This window comes from Eufriesea mexicana, unplaced genomic scaffold (assembly GCF_001483705.2).
Source record: "Eufriesea mexicana isolate 0111107269 unplaced genomic scaffold, ASM148370v2 scaffold4744748559, whole genome shotgun sequence".
NCBI lineage: Eukaryota > Metazoa > Arthropoda > Insecta > Hymenoptera > Apidae > Eufriesea > Eufriesea mexicana.
In genome coordinates, this window is record NW_016907933.1 from 75,317 (window position 1) to 102,468 (window position 27,152).

The following is a 27,152-nucleotide window of genomic DNA, read 5'->3' on the forward strand; positions in this document are numbered from 1 at the left end:
ACAAAAAAAAGAAAAAAAAAATAAATTAGAAAGTCATGTATAAATGCTTTCCACAAATTCAATCATATTTTCAATAACGACTGCATATTGTTTTAGACATACAAATTCCTACAATTAGTGTAATACTTAAGAACATAGGCCAATTTATTTTACGTTTTTCTGGACCAATATATGTTGCTGGTATACCAATATCATTCTCTTTTTGAATCTATGTTAACAAAATATATTTTAACATTATTTTGTAATATATGTTCATTATCAAATATTTATTTACTTACTTTTTTAGAAAGTGCTTTTACTTGTATAAGTTCTTTTTCCAAAATATTCAGAGTGCCTTGTGTGTTTTTAAGCTTTTCCTCATAATTAGATATTTGTTCTTCTGTTAAATGTACATTTTCATTATTTAATTTTAATAGATTGTTTGTAATATATTGAAAACTAGAACCAATAATAGCAATTTGTTTAGTTATTACACCTAATGTTAGTATACCATCGTATAATCTGGAAAATGAATATAAAATTAAATTTTCATTACTCAATTTAATGAAATTATAATATTATCTGGGAAACATACGTATAGGAATCAGTAATAGCACCAATACTTTGTATACTCCAGTTTTTCCTGTGAAATAGATGAAGATGTTCTAGAAACTGAATTCTGTGTGCATTAATATCCATTCCTAAATGGCATAAGTCATTTTCAGTTAACATCAAAAATGTTTTAAGATTCATTCCTTGAAATATGTTAATATATTCTTCTAAATTCATCCCATATAAGATTGAAAATATATCAAAATCTATAGTTTGATTACTTATATTGGTTAATGATGGATACATATCTTTCCAGTTATTCATTTTAGATATTTCATAAGTATCTACAATTTTCTCTTCATTACAATTTAATAATGACAAAATCTGTAATAATTACATCAATATTGTTTTGTGTTTTGTAATAAAATGTTAATGCTTTAACTTACTTCATCATATCCTTTTTCAGAAGCTATATTATTTACAGTTAAATTATTGAAATCAGTTAGTGTGATGTCTGCTGCATTTTCTATTAATATTTTTACTATTTCTGGTTTATTAGCTATTGTTGCATACATTAATGCCTAAAAAAAAGAAATTACTTATAATTTTATTGTTATTATTAAAAATCACTATATTACTATTGAAAAAGCTTACAGTTTGGTGTGTACTGTCATATGCATCAATGTTTTTTACATATTTTATTAATTCTTTTACAAATTTTGGTTCTTGTAATATACAAGCAAACATTAGAGGTGTTTGTCTATAAAAATATTAATTAAGCATTCTTAAACAAATTAAAATAGCAGACTAATATGTTGAAAAATACCTTCTTTTATTAGTTGCATTGACATTAGCTCCTGCTTTAATTAATATTTTTAAACATTTTAGACGTTGTTCAGTTGTTCCCTCAAGAGAATTGCATAATGCCATTAATGGTGTGTAGCCATCTAAAATATCTCATTATTTATAAAAAAGAATTATAAAGCTTTCTTAAATATGACATAAAATACTAAATAAATACTTTTATGTTTATTGACATCAGCTCCATTATTTACAAGATGTTCAGTAATTTCAGTTTGTACACTGGAGACGGCATACAGAAGTGGAGTCCATTCATTATGCAAAAATTTGTTTACATCATGTGCTACATAAACATATAAAATTATTAATGAAATGTTTTTATGTTAAAATATTTAAAAATATATTTATAATAATTTACATTTTAGTAAAATGTATTTAAGATATTATCATTTCAAAATTTAGTATAAAGTATAATTCAATCATATGAAGTAATTACATTTAAGATACTCATTAATAATTTCAAAATGACCCATTGTACATGCATTTCTTATGATTTGTTCCTTATCAATATCCATATTTTTATTAATATATTCCTTATCAATATCCATATTTTTATTAATATATTCCTTATCAATATCCATATTTTTATTAATATATTCCTTATCAATATCCATATTTTTTATTAATATGTTCCTTATCAATATTCGTATATTTATTAATAAGTTCTTTGTTTAAAAAAATTTGTATCTACTGCTTATTATGATATTTATTATATTGAACCCACAATTTCTTGAAAACCTATTTGCGAGTTTGGTTATAAATTTTTCTCTATTTACAATTCATATTGACAAAATCATTTAATCACTAAGTGTCGATCATTCAAGTTGAATTGATCCAACATTTATCGCAGGGTAACAGTAGAGAACTATCGATAGTCACTGCCATTGAACATTTATGATGATTTCATATGCACTATCGATAATTTTCGATAATACTTTATTTAAATTTATAGGAGATTAAAATTAATCATACTTGAAGTTATTGTTGTTTTTAAAGTAATTTAAAAATACTAATGTCCTTTAGAGATTTATTTATTTTTTCGAGATATTGATGTTTTATTAGTTATTTATACCATATATTTATGATGCATGGTTTCATCTCTTGACTAAACTTCTTGAAAACTCTTCTGAATATTCTAAAAATTAGAGTAGTGAACCCTTTTCAATATTTTATTTTTCTCATTCTTTGTAGAAACTAAAACATTTCATTTCTAAAAAATTGTATTTTCATTTACTTTATTTGTGCTATAAAATCCTTCTTTCCTTAATCTAGAACCTAATATAATGTATTCGAATACCGTGGCGCGCGTGTAGCGCCGCGTTGGTACCTTGGCCTAGGGAGTTTCAGTGGAATCTTAGGGCATGCAAAATCAAAAAGCGGAGTGCGGAATATATAAACTTTATTAACGAAAAGAGAAATAGAGGCGAAATAATATATAAATAATACAATAAATAAATAATAAATATTACACAATTTGAGATTAAATTTTTAATTATGCATGTGAAATCGTGTAAATTGTAATTTATAAATGTATATAATTTCTATATTTGGATACTACTATACAATATTAATGTCATTTTTTATGAAGAATTACTTTTAATATGATGTAAAACTGTAGAGTGCGTGAATATAAATTATAAAATATAGAGTGTGTAAAAATACGAAATATATATTTTATATTCTTAATTAAAATATAGAAATAAAGAAACCATTGTACAAGAAATTACATTAGCAGATTCTGAAATATCAGAATTTTTGTTCTCATATCAATGTAAAATATTTGTATTATTCTCTTGACTTTAAACTATACAAATTTTGATAACATTCAATTTTGAATTATAACATGCGCGCGCATTGTTAGGGTTAGGTTGAACTTATGACGTGCGCGATATGTGCAATGTAGTTGCGCGTCTCTAACGTTAATTATTGTCTTATTATTGCTTACGGGCGTCGGCGAAAATTGTACTTTTGTCTTTAACACATTTTATTACAAAACAAAGAAACATGAATTAATTGTTAATTGTGATTAAAAAGAAAAATTTATATTTACGTTCTCAAAATAACAGTATATATACTACAAGTTAGTGTATTAGCTTTGGTAAGGAAAGTTTGATTCATATAAAATTTTACGCTCGTAATTATAAATACAGTAATCAATGAAAGTATTACATGATCAAAATTATTTATTTTTAATCGTATAATATATTATAATTAGGAAATTTAATAACAAATTTTTAATTACAATTAAATAATTTTAATTACATAGCTAATGATAATGTACTATTATAACGCCATTTATATGCAAAACTAAAAGTATATACTATGTACAATTATAATATAAAGTTAAAGTTAAATATTTATGCAAAAATTATTTTAAAATATTCATATAAATATAATATTGAAATTCATTTAATGGGATGTATAGTATTTGTTTTTGTAGTATTTATATTCTTCTTTTGAAGCTTTATCATTTTAAGATTAAAAATATTCCGTAACATATTAAATACAATACCAACCATATAAGATACATGTAATAACCATCTTGGTATATACAAAATCATAAATACTTTGATTAAGAGTTCAAAAAATAAAGGTGTCCATAATAATATGCCACATAATAAAGACATTTTAATATTATCAAAAAGTTGTAACATATTTTCTATTTCATTTATCATATTTGACTGTACTTCTTTCTTATCAAGTGAAATATTATATTGTTTACTTTTACAGTGGTCATCTTGTGTTTTGTTAAAATTTCCTTGATGAATTTCTATTAGCTGTAATTTATTAAAATTTTTGGATTCTTGAAAATTTTCATTTAAATGTTTGAAGTCTTGTTTTGAAGTGCTAGGTCCCTTGTAATCCATAGAAACATTACATTGTATATTCTTAGTCTCATTAATAGAATCAAAATTACTATTGTTTAATAATATTATATTTCTTGCTTTTAATTTTTCTAAAATAATTTGACAATTTAGTTTGCCATATTGTTGTAAAATTGAAGAAAGTAAAATTGGCAAGAAATATATTATAAATACTAGTCCAAACAAGTGTAGCCTTAAAAATTGAATTGATATGAAACATTTATCTGTTACATATACTTGCATTATCTTTGATATATTATCTTTTTGATAAGTAATGATTTTGGTACCTAATAGGTCATTTTGTTTATGTAAAGTTGAATTGTAGTGAAAATCTGTTGATTTCAACTCTTCTGGCTGCTTATTATTATGGTCATTTTTATTTTTGTAATAATTTTGTAATGTATTTTGTTCAGAAGTCTTATGAATGTGTTTAAGATTTTCAATATATATTTCATCATTTGATGTAACTAATGTATTATAATTTTGAGTTACATTTGTAAAATTACCTATAATACCTTTAATTTCAGTAATATTTAGTTGTAATTCCTTAAAATATAATTTTTCTGTAGTATTTATATTATCTTCATTATTAAAAGCTTCTTCTTTTAATATATCTTTTGTAGAATTTGTTATTAAATAATTAAATAATGATACTTCATTGTCTTTATCAGTATAATTGCTCATTTGTACATTATTTTGTGAATTTGTATTATTCTCAATATTGACTAAATTAAAGTTTATATACTTTTGCAAATTAGATTCATTTTCAGCACTTTTATTATACTGTATAATTCTTGTATAAGTATCTGGTTCCAAATATTTGATTATATTTAAAAACTCAGAAGTATTATAAATTATTGTGTTGATAGGTGTAGTGGATGTATCATTCATTATAGAGAAAACAAGATTTTGTATCTTAGATATTATTTCATTCACCTGAGTATTAGAATTTTGCAGTTTCATTAAATCTTGGTCATTAATATAATCTCTGTATAGTGGAGTTACATGTACTTCAGAATCAACAATTTGTGACATATTTGTAGGATTGATATTGCTATAACAATCATCAAGATAAAACATATTTTCGATAAAACATTTTATATTTTCTATGTCCCTTGTAGCATTTGTATCATATTCTGATAGGTATAGAAGTCCTGTAACAATAATAGGCACAATCCATTGACTTAATACAAATATGACAGTAACTTTTTTATCTTCCTTCACTCTATTACACTTAAATACATGTGAAATATTTTTCAAATTCTGTTTGATTATTAAAACTTTGTTGGATTTTATTATTTTCACCATAGGATCAAATTTTGTTTTAATGTTACATCTATTAATACTAGTATCATCTTCACATATGGTTTCTTCAGATTCCAGATATTTAAAACACTGATGTTTAAGATAAAATGCATTTAAATTGCATTGCATAGAAAATATTAACAAAGACACAAATGAATTTGTAAATGGAAAGAGTAGCATTCCATATTTCATTATTATATTTATGATATTACACTTTGTAATTATATTGTCTTGATTTATGGTAGTATCAAGTTTTCCTATAAATTTTGTAAGATTAAACTTTTGTTCTATATTATCAGCTTTTATATTCCATATATTGTCACAATTTATAATTAATATGCTTGTTATAAATATAGAAAATAATACATCGGATACTGATAAAATGTATAATGGTGTATCTTTCCATTGTTTAAATTGTTTTTTCAACAAGATTATAATTGTAAAAATACTGAATAACAATAACATGTATGCACATACATTAAGTATTATGAAATACATATTATATACATAGAAATTTATTATAACTTCACTTGTGTTGCATTACATGCAATATCAATGTTAATAAATTTTCTTTAAAAACTATAATTATTTACTGTTACACCTTGTGCAGTAGAAAAAGGCACTACTTAGAAATACTGTTGGTTAAAAGTATTATATTTTATTTTAATATGTTATGTTAAGCATAGGGGTCTCTTAACAACTGTTATGTTTTAGATATGACAAGTATCGTAACATGAGGGTACACTATTTATCTTTGTAATAATAAATGCTGGTATTGATGTAATATTTTTGATGCAGAATATTCATGTATATAAATTTATATAATAAGTTTTAATATTTCTAAAATTACATAAAATAACACATTTTAATCAAATCTTTCTAATTTAAGGTAATAATTTAGTTTTATAATAATGTTTGTTTTAGTATTTAATTCCCATCATGTCTATTCGTCGAAGGACAGATCCTTACATGACGCAACGAATATGGGATGCTATTAAGATAACTGTACATCAAAGAAGTTTACCAAGCAATGATCGCATGGTACGGCATCTAGCCAGAGTTTATGGAATTACAGAACAAGAAGCACAGGAAGAATTAAATAAAGCAGTTGATGATGGGCTGGTTTACTTAAAAAAAGTACCAACAAAGAATGGTATAGAACAAGAAAGCTACAGATTACCATCAGATATTATACCTAGTGATGGTCATGATTGGTATTGTTGCAAATGTCAAAAAGCAGGAGTAGTGGAATGTTGTCAACAGTGTCACAGGGTTTATCACCCTGAATGCCATATGCCTAGTAATGTTAAATTAAAAATATGTAATTTCTGTGAAGTAAGTAAATTTTATTAGATATAAAATTTAAAGTTTTATATAGAGATAAAATAAAAATAATTGTTACAGAGTATAAATAATGATACATATCCAGATAAAAATGATCTCAACCACATTCTGAGTTTTACTTGTGGACATTTGAAAGCAAAATTACCACCAGAAATTACAAATCGTACTATTGTTTTTAACAATGATCCAATTGTTACACCAACTAATAGATATTCAGGTACAACTTGGATTAGTGAAGGAGAAGATGCATGGAGACCAGGTGTTCTCATAAAACACCATATGGACTTAGCAATCATGGATTCAAAGATTAAAAAAAATGAATATAACAATCTGACAGAGTTTCAAGTTGATGCACATAATATTTTACACAATATTATTGTGTATCATGGAGGTATGTAATTAAAAAACAAAATACAAATAATTATTAATCTAGAAATTTAATAATTTCAATTTAAAAATTTATTTAGCCCACAGCATAATAGGAGAAATGGGTCATACAATGTATCAAGATTGCTGCTACGACCTTCAAGAAATCCGTCGTTGTGCTGATTGCTATAGGATATCAAATGAAAAATCAGAGAAATTGTGGTTTTGCATACCCTGTAATCCACCACATCAATTAGTTTATGCAAAACAAAAAGGGTACCCCTACTGGCCAGCTAAAGTGATGCAAGTTAATGGCAACATTTATGACGTCCGCTTTTTTGGAGGTCATCACATGCGTGCCAACATCGAAAAAATGTTCATTCGTCCGATTACCGCCAGTCTACAGAGTTTACAGGTAAAGATAAGTCACAAAATTATCCGGCGTTCAACGCGAAATTGTCACGCGAACACTGTGAAATTCTCGGTTTAGGTTACACGCCATTTACAATGTATCGTATCACTGACACAATAGGAGAGAACTGTTGAGAGAAAAAGCAATTTAGAAATTGTTGTTGCACTTAGGTATATTATTATCTTAACAACGAATTCTTGCATAGCCTTCGGAAAAAGGAAAGTGGAAAGAAATGAAGGTATGCACATACTGTGGCCTAAAGTGTACAACTAATTTCTCACCACTCTGTTTCATTGTGCAATCGGAAGAAAATCAATTTTTCTTAAAACGTGCACAATTTACCTTCCATAGATAAAAAGATCCACTGCTTGGAACAGAGCATTTGACGAACTGAAGCACCATCAGAATTTGCTGCATAAACTGGGCAGAAGCATCGAGGATTTGGACATCAACGACGATAATGAGGGTCCAAAACCGACCAAAATCCGAAATATAGAGTCATCAGGTTCGAAAAATACAACGGGAAGTCCAAACCCTACGAAACAACTTTTTAAGGATTTAAGAGTTAAAGTAGAACGCCTCAGTTCGGATAGTCACAATGATATACCGCCAAACCAGGAGGGAACCGAACATAACGACCATTCTTCAAAGAGTAAAGCTAGAAGTGAAGAAAGACAAGTACCCTGTTTGCCAGTAGCAGAAGATGAACCTGCAAGAGAGATATCCAGCACTTGCCCTCAAGGTTTGAAGAAAGAAGGTTCTCAAGAAGATATGGTCACATCTAGTTCTCAAGAACCAAGAACCAAATGTGTTTTTGTTCAGACAGAACAAATACAAACAGAAACTTTACCTGCAAAGGTATAAAATTTAATGATCATTTATTAATTATATTTATGTATATATCTTTATAACTTTTGTATTTTATCTCTATTATTTTATTTACGTTATTTTTATTATAGATTAAAAGGGAACGCAGAACATCAGAACAACCTACTACAACAGCATTAGAAAAATTACGTCGCGAATTAGAACTGGAAAAATGCAAAGAACTGGAAAAATTACAAGCTGAACATGCTAAAGAACTGCGGCAGCTAACAGATAGACATCAGCAAATTATATCGGAAATAAAGAAGAAACAATGGGTAATGATTCTTTAATACTTGTCTCATATTCTAACATTTCTTCCATATATATATTCTAATACATATCTTAATTTCAGTGTTATAATTGTGAAGCTGAAGCTATATATCACTGCTGTTGGAATACTGCATATTGCAGTACTGATTGTCAACAAGTACACTGGCAGCGTGAACATAAAAGAGTTTGCCGACGTAAACGTTAAACTAATAATGGATGCAATGAATATGGTAATATTAAAGAATTTATGAGAAAGAGATTAAAATTACTGTATTTGTAAAAAAGAGGATACTTTGTAGAAGCACATTAATATATTCTTGACACTAATTTGACATGCCTTTTTGTAAGCTTCCTGCTTAAATGGAAGCACTTGTAATATGTATGCAAACAAGTGTGAGTGTTTTGATTTGTAATTATTAATTCTATTTATAAGTAAAATGTAAAAAGATAATAAGTAATTATCGAATATGTATATTTCCTTAGAAATTCAATAATTTTTTATAACAAGCAATTACAATTTTAATTATTTCATGAACTATCAGTTTCTTACTCTAAACTCTTTTATTTTTACATGTTACTATCAATAAAATCATGTAGTTCAAACCAAATTTATTAAAACTTTATACTATATAATATATATTGTTTTAATATTATAAATAAATGTTTTTTTAATGTATCATTCACTATATGTTTATATAACATATGTATGTATACATATTAACAATAGTGATACGATTTGAAATATGTATGTAACAAATGTATGTTTCTTTATTCTCATAAATAATTTATGTGAAGTATGACAATGAAATAAAACAGACATATTTTATATACATTATATATAACAGTGCTATAATATAGCTAAAAATAAATATGAATATAATTTATAGTGCACAAAATACATTAAGGATAAAATTATGTATATTTGTTTATTATATGTTTTAAGTTCTATTTATAAAATTAAATTTATACTGAAAATTGTTAACGTTATTTTCAGTCTTAGTTCATTACATTTTTATAAAAACTCTAATTAAAACCTTAAATAAAATAAACAATAAAATGTAAATTAATAATCATATGACTAAAATGATATAATATTGATTTATCAATATTCTCTAAACATTAGTTGCAAAAATTTGTCACATTTATTATTTATCATAAACGTAATAAAAAAACTAGAAATTTATATTAAAGATATTATAAAGTTTAGATATTTTGTGTTCTGACTTCATCGCCTACTACTGCCATAGCCATACGACCTTTTTCTACATTTTCAGATACTTGTACATAACTTGTTGTATCAATATTACTAAGCATCAGTTTTTCCAATAGTTGTAATTCTTGAGGTTCCAATTTCTCTCCAAGTTGCCTTAATGCATTTAATACTTCTCCACGTTGACGATCACTGACTTCTTTACTTAATTTTCCAAGCTTTATATCATAATCAATTTGAGCCAATCGCTCTCTAAGTTGTGATGTTTCCCTTTTTCCGAACATTCTGATAACAGCAGGAGTTTTAAATGCTTCACTAATTGCTGCTTGAATTGCCTATTATATAATTTTAAATATTTATAGTATTTTTAAAATTTTATAATTAATATTTCTATATAAATACTTTTTCGAATTTGAGTATATAAATATATTACATACTAGTTGTATTGCACCCAATTGATCAACTAATGTTGTATCACCAGATATTATTCTTTGTAAACTTTCATTGAACTCTCGTAAATCTTCTTTTGTAATCTGCATAGCGTCTTCATAGGCAGCTGCACTCACTAAATTTCTATTAAATATAACAATTTTATAAGAGAAGGTCATTAATTCCAAAATTATTAGACAAGTTTGTAAAATATAATTTATAAATTTTACCGATTTTCTTCTATATCTTCCAATTGCTGGACCAGCCTATCTAACTGTGCTTCTAAATTCTTTTTTAATTTTTCAGTTTCAAATTTACCACGAGAACCCATCCTCAAGTGTAAAAATAACAATAATTAAATAAATTTGCAGCAAAAAGTACAAGAAATGTTTAAATTTGTATGATTGTTCGAATTTTACGACAGAAATCCACAATTAAAATCAATCTTGTAATATTATTGTAAATTATCTTGTAAATTGTTTGAAGAGTTTTTTATTAATTATTTTCCAATCTTAAAAATATAATTATAGTTAGAACTTCTATAATTGTATACAACTGCACTGTACTAAATCAATAACATGTAGTAAAAATGTACTAATTCAACTAAATTTATCAATTCCAGGTATACTCACATAAAATATATATATGTATGATATGTGTATATATAAATACATTCATATGATTTTACGTAAGTTCCATAATATTTTATAATTCTTTTTTAATATAATAAAAATATAACATACTGATATTTTTATAAATATGTCTATAACATATTCGTTTTATAATTTTTTATTATGACATAATAAATATTTTATATATTAATTAGAATAACAAAAAAATGTTGCGATATCTAAAAATGATAAAAAATTTATTATTAAAAGCATTTTTTATGACAAAGTATTACTTATTTAGATACATTATCAATTATTTAAGTAGTCTGTATGAATAACAACCAATCAGATAGTTATATGATCGATTCTATATTCATCATATAGTTTATGCCGAACATTTGATTGGTTGCTGTACAATTTTGTTTCGTTACGTTACCACAAATCCGTTTGCATCATTTTAAAAAAATAGTACCTTTAGGACAAATTAATTAATGCGCACTTAATTGTGATTTATAATTAAATTGTTTAATAAATATAATTTATCAACAATTATTCAAACCATATTGAATTATCTTTGTATTGAATATATAACAAGTTGGGATTTTTATATTATCGTTAAGAACGTTAGATAGGAGGAAATGGAAAGAAAGGCGTGCTGTGGTTGTGCTCAATGTACGGTGCGCGTCGCTTCTTTTTTCTTATAAGAAAACAAATCATTTACTGTTTGTCAGACAATTTACGCGACATTTTAGGCAGGTAGAACGACGTAGGTACGATTATTGGCAATAATAGTTTATTAGTATTGCAAGAAAAAGTAAGTGATTGTGCGCAGTTGAATATTGCAACCGCGCGCAAATCTTGGAAAAGAAAGTGATAAGAGCGTAAACACTTTTAGTCAAATGATCCAATGGACAACGACGGTGTGTAGAAAAGGTGTATAATTTGTCAGCGAATACAAACGAAAACTGTTATTTTGATAAAAAAGAAGTATGGAAAAAGTGAACACGTAGTTTAGCGTATGAATTGGCTGTAGTTGAAGTGCGCGCGCGTGTAAACGAGCCATCAGTTCCGTTCGGGTGATCGAACGCTAACCATCATTTTACGTACGCCGAATTTTTCAGCAAAGTTTGCTTGGACAAGAAGGTCTTTCGACAAACATTACGCTTAACTACGCGCGTACGAAAATAACGTACCTATGAGGACCTCAGCGAGCCACATAAGGCAACAAGCTTTGAAGGTAGTGGAGAGTTTAAAGAAGGGAGGCCTACGCCTGCGATGAGCATGCCAACGAAAGGGAAACATCACCACCTGCCCCAACATCACCAGCATCATTCACAACCACATCACAATCAGCCACAGCATCAACCTCAACTTATAGTGAACGTCAATCAACCAAGTGTTCATTCGCCTCAATCTTATAATACTGTGGTTGCTTCTAATACACCACGTTTTGTACCGAATGCTGGTGAGTACAAATTTTTTACTTTATCTTTAATTTCGCTGAATTTTTATATATGTTGATGTATGTTTATTGTTTGTTATATATGTTTATATGTATACATATATATGTATCTACTTTTATACGCAGTTAAATTTTAATGTCTATTTCAAGTACTCGTACGAGGTTATGTTTTGAGGTTAGGACAGCCATGCGGTCCATGTGGCTGTCCATTAGGGAGATTTCGTAAAAATGCCTACAATGACGCATTTATTTTTCATTTCGCATTATTTTTTATCCATTAATTGCTTTCTTTGCTATTAATATATATTTTCTCCAAAAAGTTTAAAAATTCTGATTAAACAAAGACAACGGTACTTGAATGTAGATTGGTGAGTCTTTTTTACAATTTTATATACTTCTATTTTCAATATTGCTATTATTTCAATTTAAACGATGTTTTTTCAATCGACTTGTGTTTTCAACAATTTATTTATATTGTCCGCATATTTCTTGTATTTGATATAGCAATATTTTGAAAGCTATATTTCAAGTTCTCTTTGTTTATATTATTTCGACGTAGTCTTTTTCACATTGCAGTTTTTAATTTTATTTTTTAAATTATAGAGTTTGTTCATTATTTTTTTTTTTTTTTTTTTTTTAAATAGTAACATTTTTATTTTATAATACTCAGTTCTGTATTGATGTTAAACGTAGATACATTTTCTGGAAATGTCAAATTATTTTATTTCGTGTACATATATATAGTTAACGACTAAACATATAAGAAAACTAACTTAATGAAATTATGGAAGCCTTCGAACAGACATCGTAATTTCGCGAGTTCCGCTATTGTCAGATGTCTCGAATTTATGTAGCTCAGTTTTTCTGACCTCGTGTGGATAATATTTTAAGTTATTTTTTTAAATTAGACATATTAAACAAAATAATTCGTGTAATAAGTCGTAATATTCGGAAAAGGAATTTCTCTTTCCACCTTCTTTTTCCAACCGTAGAATTATGCGTATTATCAGAAGTATATCAATTTGTATATTACGAATAGAAAGCAATTGAGACGGTAAATCAAATTACAATTACGTTAAACATAAATTTGCGTTTCTTTTGGTATATCAATTCAAGTATTAGAAGTACAAGTATCAACCAGTCTCGTGATGACCTTATTCGAGAAACTAACATTTAAGATATTTAACGTTATTTAGTCAATCACAATTAGAGCACATTAATGTAATCGCCTGATTTCGTATCAATCTGTTTGCTAAATCTCGATACAAATTATCTTTTCCTTTTTTTCAAGTGCGCAATAGAAAAATGAGAGATGACGAAAACAATATGCTTAGTGTGTATATAAATAAAAACAAACGTAAAAGCTAGAGTGAAAGAAGAATCGGTTGAATTTTGCGAAATAGCCTTGTTTAAATAAATTAGGGATCGTTTAATAAACGAATTAAGCAGTAAAAATAATAGATATATGGGTCGTGTGAAAGGATGTACAAAGAAGTATCCCAAGAGAAAACAGGGAAAGAACCTGCGAAAGGAAGAGAGAAGGAGAATAGGATGAAACGAGGCGACATAGCTAACTTGCCGAAGTTTTACGAAAACATCCGAACATCGAGTTCGGCTGTATGTCGCGCATAGTCTGTGTACATGTGGCAATTAAGCCACACGGTACAGACGTTTCTCGCTCTCTTTTTTTTTTTTTTTTCTTATTTGACTTATAGTGAAAATAAAAAGCAAATTAAAGTTTGCAATTATATATTAGAAATCGTGCGTAGTACCTTCAAAGAATCGTCATATCTTTTGTACGGAGTAATATTTTTCAAGGCTGCTTCCTAATCTTGTGGTTCGAAATATCACGATCAGAAGTATATTTTTTTCTTTCAGGACGTTTTATCGAGTTAATTTATTTCCTCAGGTTAATTTGATATCTCGTATTTCGTGTATGGTAATTTTCGTCAATAAAGAAATCGTGTCATTTAAGTATTGCGGGCGAAATTATCGTTACAAGCAGCATATGGTTGTTAAAACGCGTGTTAAAGTGTGTGAATTTAAGCAACAGAATATGTTTACTGTAATTGTGTAATGTGAGTATCACGTATAAAAATAGAATGAAAGAAAATATTTCTTGATACTTGACAAGCAAAACGGTCTTTTTAAAACTTGGTGATTTACCGCACGAGAGTGAGTTTAACGATAGTAGTAACAGTAGCAGCAGTGGTATTGCCGGGCCTCGTGATTACTAACTCGCACGAAAACATCGTCTTGCCAGTATCATATCGTCTTTGCTGCTGCCGCAGAGGTTATATAATTTCGACGAGCGGTCTTTTCGTTTGCGAAGCACGAGGAGTGTCCATTCATTCAGATAGCCGTCATTGTTCTTTCAAGTATTCGCGCCATAAGGGGCGTATATTCTTCAACGGAGAGACCTCGTGTGTTAACTTCGTATGTTTGAGAACGAAAGTGGATAGGATCACCAGTAGGCAATCACGCCTCTAAAGATGTTGGCAATCGTCACTGTCTCTTACCATCACTAGCAATAACGGTCGTAAGAAAACTTGGACCAGACTTACAACAGCACACAAGACGAAAATGTCGACGGTGGTAGGTAAGTTGAATGCCACGCTATGTTCGCGACAGTTGTCTATTCGAACGATCAAATGTTTTTACGTCGCTCACGCATTTCACGTACGGACCGATGCTCTTCTCATAGGCAGTAATACGCATCGATACATTTGCAACAGTCCTTTGTTATTCGTGTATTAATTCGATTAAACGTCATTCGTCCGATCGTTGTAATTAATACCGACGTTTGTGTTTGCTTTTTAATTTCTTACGTTTGAAAATAACGGATTATTTTTTTTCGATAAATATATGAAAACTGTGAAACGAGTATCAGGTGAAACGATGATACTTGCGATAGATTTCGAGAGATGTCGCGTGAGTCAGTAATCATTTGCCAGGTGACGATTGGCCTACCAGTTGGATATGTCACGTGTACCGTGAGAGTACGATTCTTCAGGTCGTTTGATATTTTTTAAACGGTCAATAGCGACTGTAAAACCGTGCGATATATAACCTGCAAACACGTGCCGAATTTCAACAGTATTTTGCAGTGACGAAACAACTATATCTGTAATCGTTTATATTTATGTTTATGTTATGCCTAAGTAGTTAATTTTCTAGATCATTTTTATCCTCGTTTATTGTTATCTATTTACATGCTTCTACATTGAACATTAAATTGACGAAATTTATTTTGATTTTTGCAATTATATTTATACGAGAATGTGTTACAAATTTATCGCAAAGAAAGCATCAGACGGAGTTTAACTGTGTATCTGCAATTATAGTTGCTGGAAACTATATTTATTACGAATCTGGTTTCTAATTGTGTTTTATTAGTATATAGCATGCAATGAAAGAAATTGTTCACCGTTAGGTTAAGATTCTACTATGGTTGTCAAGGTCTTCTTTCATCTTGTTGAGTAATATCTGTTTATTGTAAAGGCCATCATGGACGGAATTGCATAATACCCAGAACAGCCAATGAAATTGTGCTCGACACAGAGATGCACCGGTAATTAATTTCCGTACATATGCTTTCAAATTATATCTTAATATTTTCCATTATTTAGTTATCTATTCAGTTCCATTGAAAACGTACGTAAAGTTATGTAAACACGACGGTTTTATTATCATTTTCGATGCTTGGATTGTATTCCTTGTTCTCCTTAATTTTATACAATATATACAATATATACAATGTATCGATATGTAATAATTTTTTGATAATCGAGCATTTAATTTAATTTCATTTTCACCCACGTGTTTCAGATTTTCTAATACTCTTTGCCATTCTATTTTTGGAAAATATCTTCTTGTACTGTGACCAAGTTTTATTAGAAAGCGATTATCGTTGGGAAAACATATTCAAGCTATTTTTATTTACTTCAAAATGTACACGAAAGTTGTAATGCCGATACTTATGAAATGTTTGAAACTTTTTCTGCATCAGGATATGAATTTTGCAACGTAATCCCTGGCTGATTCCGCAATTCAACCTAGAAACCTAGCTTTGGATTGGATTTTATGTAAATTTCAGGTCACTGGTTTATCTTGTGGATCCATTGCACGTATAATTCAGCTGTACGAATACGACGTAAATTTGGATTCAAATAAAAATATTTCATTCTTCGTGTATTGAATTACAAACTGCCTGTCTTCATGTCTTCGATCACGTACCATGAAATGTTTCGTTTTTGTTTTTCAAATTCTTTTCCTCGCTTTCTCTTTCGTTTAATCATATTTTTTCTTCCCTATAAAAGTACAATAATATCATCGTACATGGTTGCTAATTTTCACGTTCATTAGAAACTATATTTTGTCGATTAGAAACTAGTTATTTGCTTGTGTTGAAACACCACAGCGGACGTCCTTTCTCTTTCTGTGTTGCTGGTAATAGTTTGGATAAGTGGTAGAATAACATAAGCACAGCCGACTGTAAATAGTAATTTTATTGCTTTCCAATTGTACATTTCGATATATTTACAATTTACAATTTTTATCCTTATTTTCGATTTATCGTATTTACAGTTACTACCATTTTCACATTTCGAAAATTTTCCTTTTACTCGGTAGTGTCTCTAGAAATCCGCCATTTTTCATTATTAGAATTAGTAGTTAAACATAGAAAAGAATAGCTGGAAAACTTAGCCTTTTCCTTTACTCGTGTCGAAGTAAATAAATAATTAATTTACAAATAGCCTAGACATACTCTTCCACGTAACATGTTATTGTTATTATTATTTTTCTCTGTTTCTGCACCCTTCTAATTTCAACAAAGATAATTAAGAAAGGGAGAGAAATATTTGAAAGAAAGTTGAGAGTGAGAACCGAAAGTTCCCAGGACCATCCGAGGTACAATAAAGATTATGACGAAGTTAAGCGATAACAAGTACGGTCACGTGAATAGAAGACGATGGGTGAAAGGTGGTAGACGTCTGTGCATCGATTCAAATCGAAGCCAAAGTAAACGGCGAACCGGCAGAAAATGTGCATTCCTGGCAAGGCCGCTTGTACGAGAAAGAGGCCATCAGACATCCGGGGAGAAACTAACCGTACTTTGCTTGCTTCTTACTGATCTCTTCGCCTCTTCAACGACCATGCTTTTACGGTTACGTTGCACTTAATTGCTGTTCCCTTTCTAGATTCCTTAAATCCGAATGCCTGACAAAAATTCCCATCCATTTTTCGTTACTAATGCAGCTCCGATGCATCGCTAATTATGGCAACTCTTCGGAAAATGAGAAAACCTCGTTGATAATTTGCGGGTTTCTACGTGACGATGAGTACACGGAGGAATTCTCGCGATTTTATCCTTCATCGGACGTATGATTTTGGAAAATTAGTCATTAGTATAGAAAATGCTGGTAGAAATAGAGATTTATGTTCTGTAATATTCTTTCGTTCGTGTGTTAGGAAGTACACGCATCCCGCTTATATAGTTCCATTGAACTGTTTAAGTACCATTGTGAATATGCATTTTCGCGTATTGTTTTCAAATTTAAATGTTGATTTATGTGTCACTAAGAAACACGTGATTCCGATTTTCGCTGTTTCAAGATAATTACGTAGTGCACGGTAATTTTACTGAATAAGAATTTTTCATTTTCTCATTAAGAAGCTTCTTATTTGCTTGAATTGTTTATAAAATTGATATCTAGTAGGATAAATATCTTAAATTTTTCAGTAATATATTTTTATAAGCATACTATTTAACAATTTCGTTGCTTATTCGATTTGCCATTTCATTTTCTATATGTAAACGATCAGTGGAAACAATGAGAAAAAAAAAATAATCTGATAAATACGTTATCGAAAAAGAATCGATTTTTGAATTTTCGAATTCATCGTGTCGATGTAGTTACATTGTAAGATCGATTCTAGTCGCGCGATCTCATCGGCAATGCGGTAAAAGTCTATGAACCAATATGAGAACATCGACTCCCGTGATTTGGTTTTTCAACAGCTGCGAATATCCAATTACGTATATGCGTATCGATAATTACTAAACCTCGAATTTCTGCGATTTTTACATTAGAAATATTCCTGAATGCATTTTATTGGGAAGAAAGTTATTAATCTCGCACATTTTGATTTAAAGATATATATTTCGAATATTTTCATTGCAAACGTACGTGGTAATTTTTACCTACGTTTCCATAGAATGTATTCGTACGTTTGAAAGGGAATTGAAATAATATTCTCGATAGCGTGGATTTATTACGCGTTATATAATTTATTCGTAGTAAATTTACAACGCCTTAGCATTGTGACATTTAGCACGTGCATGTTGTATCGGTTGGTAAATCAGGTTGCGAACAGTTTCTGGTAGAAAGTGTACTTTTACGCATCGTTGAATAATTTTTGTGTTGCCTTATATAGGGTGTCTAATTTTAATCGGTGAACGCGAATCACTCGTGAACCATTTGCCGAATAGAAGAATAGCGCAGATAAGAAATGAATCGACTTCTGGGGGAGCACAAAATGGCGTAATTAATTTTTCTGCCGATGGGCGCGTATAGGTCACGTGAAGGTCGACTTTCGTTTTTTAAATGGAAATATATGCGCCGGTGATTATGAAAGTGGTCTAAGTCTCGTGCCTCGTTTCGAAACATTCCAAGTTTCACGCTTTAAATATATCATAGATTTAAAAAATTAACCGCGACAAAGGTACAGACTCTCTTTGGCGGTTCTTTGTCATTTTGCGAAGAAATGATTTTTATTTTATAAAAAGTAATCGCGACAGAGAGACGAATTCTATTCGACGGTTTGATCGATTATAATCTGCCGTTTTATCGAAAACAATCTTATTTTATCGTAATATAAATAAATGCGATGTAAAATAAGCGATAAAGTTGCTTCTTTCAAAATTTTGACTTGTACTATTTTCACAATTGCCGGGTACACTCATCGTTACTCGTAAAAAGAATTTCGTTTGCAATTTTTAGTTTCGTTGTTTATAAATTAATTGCCAGAAATGTGAGAAAAGAAGTCGATTAAATTCTAGATTAAATTCTAGAATTTGCATTAGATTGAATTTTAGAATAGTTGTACCAATTTTTAACTCGGGTAGACCGTTTAATTATCTTTCGTTACTTTTGGTAATCGATTTCGTTTCAATTTCGGGTTCTACAATTTTCGAAACGCCCATTTTATGACGTAGTATAGCATACATCAAAGCTTCGATGCTTCTGGAATGGCGACACGAGCAATGTCGATGTCATTGTTTTTCAGTTAAGTGCAGGATAAGATAATTGCTTTCAAGTTTGGATGCAAGTAAGAGTATTTTTTTCAGGGAACTGTTTACGCGGCTGAAAGATATTTTTCTGCGATGAAGTTACGAGAAAAATATGTGTTTCTTGGAAATTTTCAAGGTGAAGGAAACACATGAAAAATATACCCATTAACAATAGCGGCGTTACCCGTTTTACGGTGGACGCACTGGTATTCGAGGATTAAAAACGGAAAAAGATAAATATATTGCATGAATTAATTCTGAAAAAAAAAGTTGGAGACGAATCAAGATTGATGATCAGGTTTGAATTCGAATACTTCCCTTTTGACCTCGTCATCGTACTCGTTACGTTTCTTGTTGTATAATACGTGCATTATGGTGTATATATAGTCACGTGGTACTTGATATAATAATTGGACAAAAATAGAAATTTCCTGCGAAGATAATTATATTTATTACATTTTTCCAAATACCTTTTTCTTTCTTTTGCCTTTAGTTTTTTTAGAAAATTCAAGTTTTATTAGAAAATTGTTCGTAAAGAAGGGATAAAGGTAAAAATAAAGAAGAAAATGTTATTAGATCAGTTAGTAAAACTGTTACTTCCGTTTGAGCTTCATTCAGCATAACTATATACCAAGGCATACTTCTGCTGCTTGTTCCTGATTAGAGAAGTTGTAATGTTAGAACGTATTGTTTAAAATATTCGATTATGATCTTTTTCTTTGCTTGTTACCAGGTAAATTGTCTATTTGCATTTTATTTTCAATGTTAACTGTAAGAAGTAATAAAGTAAAAAATTTAGATAAAAGATAAAAGGAATTGTATCTGACCTGAAAATAGTGGGCATACGGAAAGACAATCGTATAACGTTAGATGTATTATTTATGTGCAGAATAAATTTGATAAATTCAGTACAATTGTAATTAAGGAAATGAATTTTTCAAATAATATTTCAATTGTCGATATTAAAAAGAATCGAATTCAACGTATTGAAATATTTTCATACCATTGAAATTGAATGCTGTTGATTTTTCAATCCTTTTTTAAGTAAATGTACATTATTGTGTTTATAATCAGATATGCTAATGTTACAGAGGAATCGCTTTTAGGTGCGCACATTCTTTTATCGACCGAGATGATGGAATTCGTTGAACTCTTTACGTACAGGTGGCACTACAGCGTCGTATCGCAATTCGTTCTAAACTTTCAGATAATATCGATGTACTTGGCGCATACGCGCATCAAAATTTATTATTATTTCTACACATGTCGTACGTGCGACCAGAAATAATCATTTACTATCACCTTACGCACCCGACGTCGAACGCGAGCTTAAAAATAAATTTATAAACGCTTTGAAAGTTTTTGTATCGTATCGCATTTGCGGCAAGATGGTTTTACGCGAAGGAAAATAGTTATAAATATAACCTTACATTTTTAGTAGGGCAAAGTAATCAGGCGATAACTTTAATCAGTTTTCTACAGCATGCGCGAATAACGAAAATAAACTTGTAAAAATTAGTTGTTTCGATTATTATTGCACGACGTACGGATATCGTGGAATCTGCAAGAAGGAATGCCACGATTTACAAGGTGATAAGTTTTCCGTTTCGTGCTCACGTGTATTCGATGAGCCACGGTCGAGTCCTCGCTCTTGACCACGGTGTCTTTCTTGGTAGTTGGACGTCTCTAGGGACACGAGTTGGGTCGTTTCAGGGTTAGGACGCAATAACGTATAACGTAGTCGCACTAAGGGTAGCCAGGGAGAGGGAGTATGGTTGGAGGCAGTTGAACGTGCGTCGGGGGAGGAATCGCGAAGGAGTCGAGCGGGGAGGGAAATTGAATGTAAGAGAGAAAGCGATATGAAGGGTAAAAGAGCGAGTTTCGCGGGTACGCAGGGGTGGTAGGTCGTTGCCCGGCTGAGGAAAGGGGGAAGGCCGGTAAATATCGACCCTCCCTTCACAGAGAGACTCTCTGTCTCTCTTCAGGCATACGTTGGCTTGTGTTACTGCTTTTCCCCGCGCTCGCGACTAGCCTTTTTCCTCTTGCAGGCTTGTAACCTCTTACCGAACGCCCACGTAGAGAGGCAGAGTACTACTGCTCTCACACCACAAGATCTCCACGCTACCTTTCCAAGGTCAACGGCTTGAGGGCTCAAAGACCCCTGGAAACCGACTTCTATGGTTCGTGAGTACCTTCTGTCTACTTTCCTCTCGTTCCTTGCCTCTGTAGCCGTTCTATGGAATTTCTATAAGGCGCTCACATTTTTGGTCAACCGGAATGAAATACCAGGGTCACCCGATACGGGAGTCCTATATCTCTTCGGATACGCTAAGGGATGCGAGTTCCTGGAAATATTGCAGAAAATCAGAATCTCAATTTTCATGTTTCCTTTTCAATGATATTTTTCATAGGTACATGTACATTTTCCTTGGAGCAATTAGTATCGTACCCCGAATGATTCACGAAAGGTACGAAAGCTAATGAGTTTTCGTCCAAAGCTGGCAATTATCAGTGAATCATTGTGTACTTTGGAAAAGTTTGCGACCATGCCTGGTTTCCTTGAATTCTTTTGGCAAGCATGAGTCAGTGGCTATGTTTTCACCAGAGGACTTTGAACTACTGCGTCTCGTCTGGGCGAAATGTTTGAACCGAGACAACCGAAGGTTGCCGGAGGTTACGGATCTAACTTCGTTTCTCTCCCTCTTTCCTTACCCTCCCCTTAGACATATTGTACGTCTTCAACGCGCAGTTTACCTCTCATCCCCGAAAACCTTCGGTTTTTTATACTTAAACGTCCAGACGGTTTCTCCCCCATATTCTTGTCTGCTACGACTCTTCCTCTCCAATATAAAAATATACGTTGTACACATTATGCGTATATACGCATACGTCACAAAGCAAAGACGAGATGTATGTGCGTAGTTGCTAATTCTTTCGCTCGATGCTTTGTGTCGGAGAGCATATATCTCTATGTACATGTTTATCATTTCAAAATCGAAAGCTGAACCGTTGTTTCTTATCATTGTCTTGGTACCAGTAGTACACGTTCAAACGTTATTTCGTCATCGGAAATATGTCTTTGAAATTGTCCTTTAAATATTTATACCTTCTCTTGGATGATTATATTTTCTATTAGTTATCTCGTGGAAATCGAACTGTGGTACTGGAAAATGAAAAATTGAATGTTTGTAATGTATCATTTTCTAAAATAAATTTATAAGGACAAACTGATATAGAACTTTTAATATAATTAATTTTTTTGATGATTAATTTCAAAAGGTTAATTATATATCGTAGTCGTCTATTGCGGTAACAATTTCCTATTAATAGCAAGAGTTGTAATATCTATAAATATTTTGAATTTTTTACACGCATCAAGCGTTGCAATTGATATAAACATGTGTATGTGCAAATGGCATTGAACGCAGAAGCTCTACTCAGAACCTTAAACTTCACCTGCCGAGTACATTACCTCTATATCGACAATAAAGTATTTCAAGGATGTTTATCGAGATTAAGCATGATCCAAAGGTCAGGACTGTAAGTATGATTAACTGGAGTTTAATACGAGAGCGTAGCGGAATTTAGTCCCTTGATTCCATTATGGCCAAACAAGCTCCGAATTCGGCTGTTTAAATCATATTTTCGTTGTACTTCCTAAGATGTAGGTCACGTAGTCCCCTTCTTGCACCTATCCTAGACAAGCGAATCTAGGCTGTGGGCAGTACCGGGTGCATATAGGTATCGATCGTTGAACGGCGTTGCTGCAGCCTGGCCTGGTGCACCGGCAAAACTAGGTTACCTACCTAACCTATACACATGATTCGCGGATCTTGTTCCTCGTTTGAACGAAGCCGAGCACGCCTCTCGTGTTTCTTCGCTGTACCCACGCGCTCGTGCATTTTCGCCCACGCATGACACACGCTCGTGCATCTTCGTGACTCGTCGCTCTTTTCTTACTTCCTCGGTTTGCTTCATCGCCTTGATTGTCGTTAAGAAATACACTGCTCTCCCCACCGCCCCCTTGCGGTAATAATGGAGTTCGATTCGAGTTCGACAATAATAACGTACGTTGTTGTTAGCAGTATATGTACTATGATTACGAAGATGTTGTGATTCGTTAAATCATTGTTTATTATCGCGGAGGGGGAAGTTTGAATTGCAAATGATAGGATTTCAGAAGCTTTGTCGTCTTTATCGATCGAGCAAGAAAACCGATGATTCAAATGGTTTTCTTGTTAAAGGATATTTCAGCCACTATTGATCATGATACGGAAGATGCTACGATATATTTAAGATGAAAAGGATACATAACACTGACAAAATTTCTTCATTGTGCTTGATTGGCGAATATACTTATTTTGTTAGAGTGCATTAAAGTTGTGCATCAAATATAAGGGAGATTAATCTACGTATACTGCTCGCTTTTAAAATGTGGTATATAAATACATTGCTTATATTATCTCATGCATAAGCGTTTCTTCACTTTTTTGTAAGAAATTTTTCAATTAACGAGCTCTTTCTTAACAATGTCGATGATGGTACATCATTTGATCTCTATTCATATGAAATACGTCGGTGTAAAAATAAACGTCTGAATAATATTTAATTTACTTTATCGGTAAAATATAAATTCTATGACTATTAACAAAATAAATGATCTAATCGTTGGCAATTCATGATGAATTAACTCATATTTTATTCACGTCGAATTGCGTAATTTAATTAGTTTGTTGGAAAAGATTCGAAATTCTGAATTCTATTTTATTTATATTTTACTATATTCTACAATTACTATACTATTTGGAAAATATCTATGCCAAGTATGAGCATGTTGAATTGTTCTTACAGTAGTACAAAGCACAAACAAACGGGTGTGACATGGTGTGGTGAAGTTAAAGCGAATGGGCTATATACGCGCATGCACAAGGCTGCACGTCACCTTACCCTCAAGTGTCGTGGGGCTGCGCCTACTGCATTCATGCGAGTTGAAGGGTCTGCCGTGACGACGTCCATTACGCATGCGCAGGGCTTTGCACTCTGTCCACTGGTCTGCGCACGCGGCCGTACCTTCGACTCGGTGTGGGTTTGGCGTTTGACTACTTTACAGGGCCGTATCATTACGCGTATATTTAACATTTATGCATTCATTATTTATTATTATTTGAATTTGATCATTATATACTATTTGAATTTTCAATTTCTGTATTATACTGCTATTTAACAGGTTTAAATATATGTAATTATGTAATTTGAAATATTTTTTAATATTTGATAATTTATAAATAATTTTTTATTAAGAATAATGTAAATACGGTACGTACAAAAATTTGTAAAAATTGTACGAAATTTGTATAAAATCAAATAGCTACGGGGTACTTTTCAAATCGTCGCACAAACCTGTCGCTCCTTAGTTGCAGAGCGAAACGGGTAGGGGGCCACGGGTCGCGATTCGTAGGTCGTGCGAGAAGGACTAGCCTGCATCAGTCTACGCCGCGTCCCTTGCAAAAGGGTACGCTCGTCTTTACATCTTCGTTGATTTGTCTCTCCCCACTCCGAGTTCACACGTTATAGAGTTATAAACGCATACGTTAAATATATATCAAACTTCGATTCGTAATATCGAGCAAGGAAAATCCTTGAAAAAGGGCGGTATATTATCGGACAACTTTACGGTGTCCGAGAAAGAATCTCACGCAACCTAGGAACGACTTGACGCCGTTTCGAATCCGTCGATTTAATTTCTTGTTCGGTTCGAACTTTTACATCGTATAAATTTTTTTTTAGAGTATGTAACGTGCGTGTTACAGAATATCTGTAGTGCTATTAAAATCGTGTGTGCATTGTGCTGCGAACAATTCGCTTCTTTACCTGCGGCGCTTTTTATCGCGTTCATAAATCTCGATACGGAGGGAACTACATAGAACACGACTCGGTACTTTTCGGCACGCGGCCGAATATTTCCGATCATCAGTCTCGAGACTTCCCCTAGTGATCCAATAGTGAAGAAGAAACGTGTGAAGAAAATTTGAAAGAGTCTGTTGTGAAACGAACTTTTGTACAGCTAGATTCCGTTTTAGTGCTAAATCTTCGGCAGACGTAACCTGTATGTGCTCTGTGAGCAGGAAGTTTCCCGTGGCTGGAGTGGGCGGTGCGAAGAGGGAGACGCCGGTCGAGCCTTAAATATCGATTTTGGCATGGAAGAGGTACGATAGTCCGTCCGTTCAGCGTGTCTCTTACCTTTGTGCATCTACACGTTGAGAAGTTTTGACAGTTGAGTGCGAGAGTATTACATCAAGAGGAATCGCGTGCATCAATACGAAACAAAAACAATATGGTGGCTCGATATTTTCAAGCAGAAAATTAAATGTTCATACCGAACTTGTTCTTGAATAATGAAATTGCATGAGTGAATTAATTTACGCTATTTGAAAAGTGTTCAATAAAAATGTTGTTTTCGGATCATCACGTGTACAGACATTTCGTCTATAAAACTCGTCTTAGGCAGCAAAATTCGATGACTATCGATCGATCCTTCCATTAAATGTTGGTCAAGATATTTTATTCCTTTCGTTCTAGTATCGTTCCAATGGAAATTTCGTCGTCCTTCAAATTTTTACATTTTTCAAGAATTTGATCTACGTTTCCTCTGATCGTCAGGAATTTCCGTTCTCAAAAATATTTTCTTACGCTTTCTGCGTTAAATACCTTAATAAGTGAAATTTCAAATATACCACTAATCGAAGAAAAAGAACAAGAAAAATATCGCTTTGAAGAAGAAAGTTGGAAATGATTGTACATGTGCAACTAACGCAAATTTAACGAATGTTTCAAGAAAATTGAAGAAAAAAGAAATCAACCGCCATCACTTTCAAAGAGATCTCTCGTGACTTCAACCACAGGGCGTATTCAACTATCACAATAGATGAGCTCCGTTCATAAGGCACTTTATTATATTGCCGATCAAGTAGACGATGACATCATGGTGCAGCATTGCCGATTGAGAGATTCGTGGACAACGAAAGTAGTGTCGGTTAAATATCGATGAGCTCTTTGCACTTGACACCATTGTCTGTTTGTTCAATGTATCGAACCTATCAGTAGCTTCGAGCTCATCAACGCAGCAACAAAAAGAGACGCAAACAGAAACAACCAAGAAAAAAAAAAATATTTATTTTTACGACACGAATAACAGAACGTGTTTTTATACGATCATACATATACTATTTAGAAATATGAACGAGTGAACACGTATGATCGTATTGCACTAACGGTAAAGAAGTTTTTCCATAGATTCATACAGTATTTTTTTCAATTATTACAGTT

At 31.4% G+C, this 27,152-nt stretch overlaps 4 protein-coding genes across 4 annotated transcripts; 2 read left to right on the forward strand and 2 right to left on the reverse strand.

Annotated features, from left to right (window-relative positions):
• Positions 1-70: 70 nt before the first annotated feature.
• On the reverse strand, positions 71-1,907 carry LOC108546082 (ankyrin repeat, SAM and basic leucine zipper domain-containing protein 1). The gene is made up of 8 exons (XM_017898013.1): positions 1,829-1,907; positions 1,553-1,675; positions 1,358-1,478; positions 1,186-1,291; positions 978-1,112; positions 575-915; positions 279-501; positions 71-208 (listed from the first exon to the last, which is right to left on the reverse strand). Exons 1-8 carry the CDS (start codon positions 1,905-1,907, stop codon positions 71-73), a joined length of 1,266 nt encoding a protein of 421 aa, XP_017753502.1.
• A 1,497-nt stretch (positions 1,908-3,404) lies between these two features.
• Positions 3,405-9,118, forward strand: LOC108546170 (zinc finger MYND domain-containing protein 11). The gene is made up of 7 exons (XM_017898120.1): positions 3,405-3,490; positions 6,486-6,896; positions 6,966-7,296; positions 7,373-7,686; positions 8,035-8,541; positions 8,643-8,825; positions 8,903-9,118. The coding sequence occupies exons 2-7, from the start codon at positions 6,501-6,503 to the stop codon at positions 9,023-9,025; spliced, it is 1,854 nt and encodes a 617-aa protein (XP_017753609.1). The 5' UTR covers positions 3,405-3,490; positions 6,486-6,500; the 3' UTR covers positions 9,026-9,118.
• A 905-nt stretch (positions 9,119-10,023) lies between these two features.
• Positions 10,024-10,852, reverse strand: LOC108546092 (protein LZIC). Its single transcript, XM_017898025.1, has 3 exons — positions 10,690-10,852; positions 10,468-10,603; positions 10,024-10,365 (listed from the first exon to the last, which is right to left on the reverse strand). Exons 1-3 carry the CDS (start codon positions 10,788-10,790, stop codon positions 10,024-10,026), a joined length of 579 nt encoding a protein of 192 aa, XP_017753514.1. The 5' UTR covers positions 10,791-10,852.
• Positions 10,853-11,710: 858 nt separating this feature from the next.
• LOC108546199 (mastermind-like domain-containing protein 1) lies at positions 11,711-27,142 on the forward strand. Its single transcript, XM_017898168.1, has 2 exons — positions 11,711-12,535; positions 26,662-27,142. The coding sequence occupies exons 1-2, from the start codon at positions 12,346-12,348 to the stop codon at positions 26,667-26,669; spliced, it is 198 nt and encodes a 65-aa protein (XP_017753657.1). The 5' UTR covers positions 11,711-12,345; the 3' UTR covers positions 26,670-27,142.
• Positions 27,143-27,152: the final 10 nt, after the last annotated feature.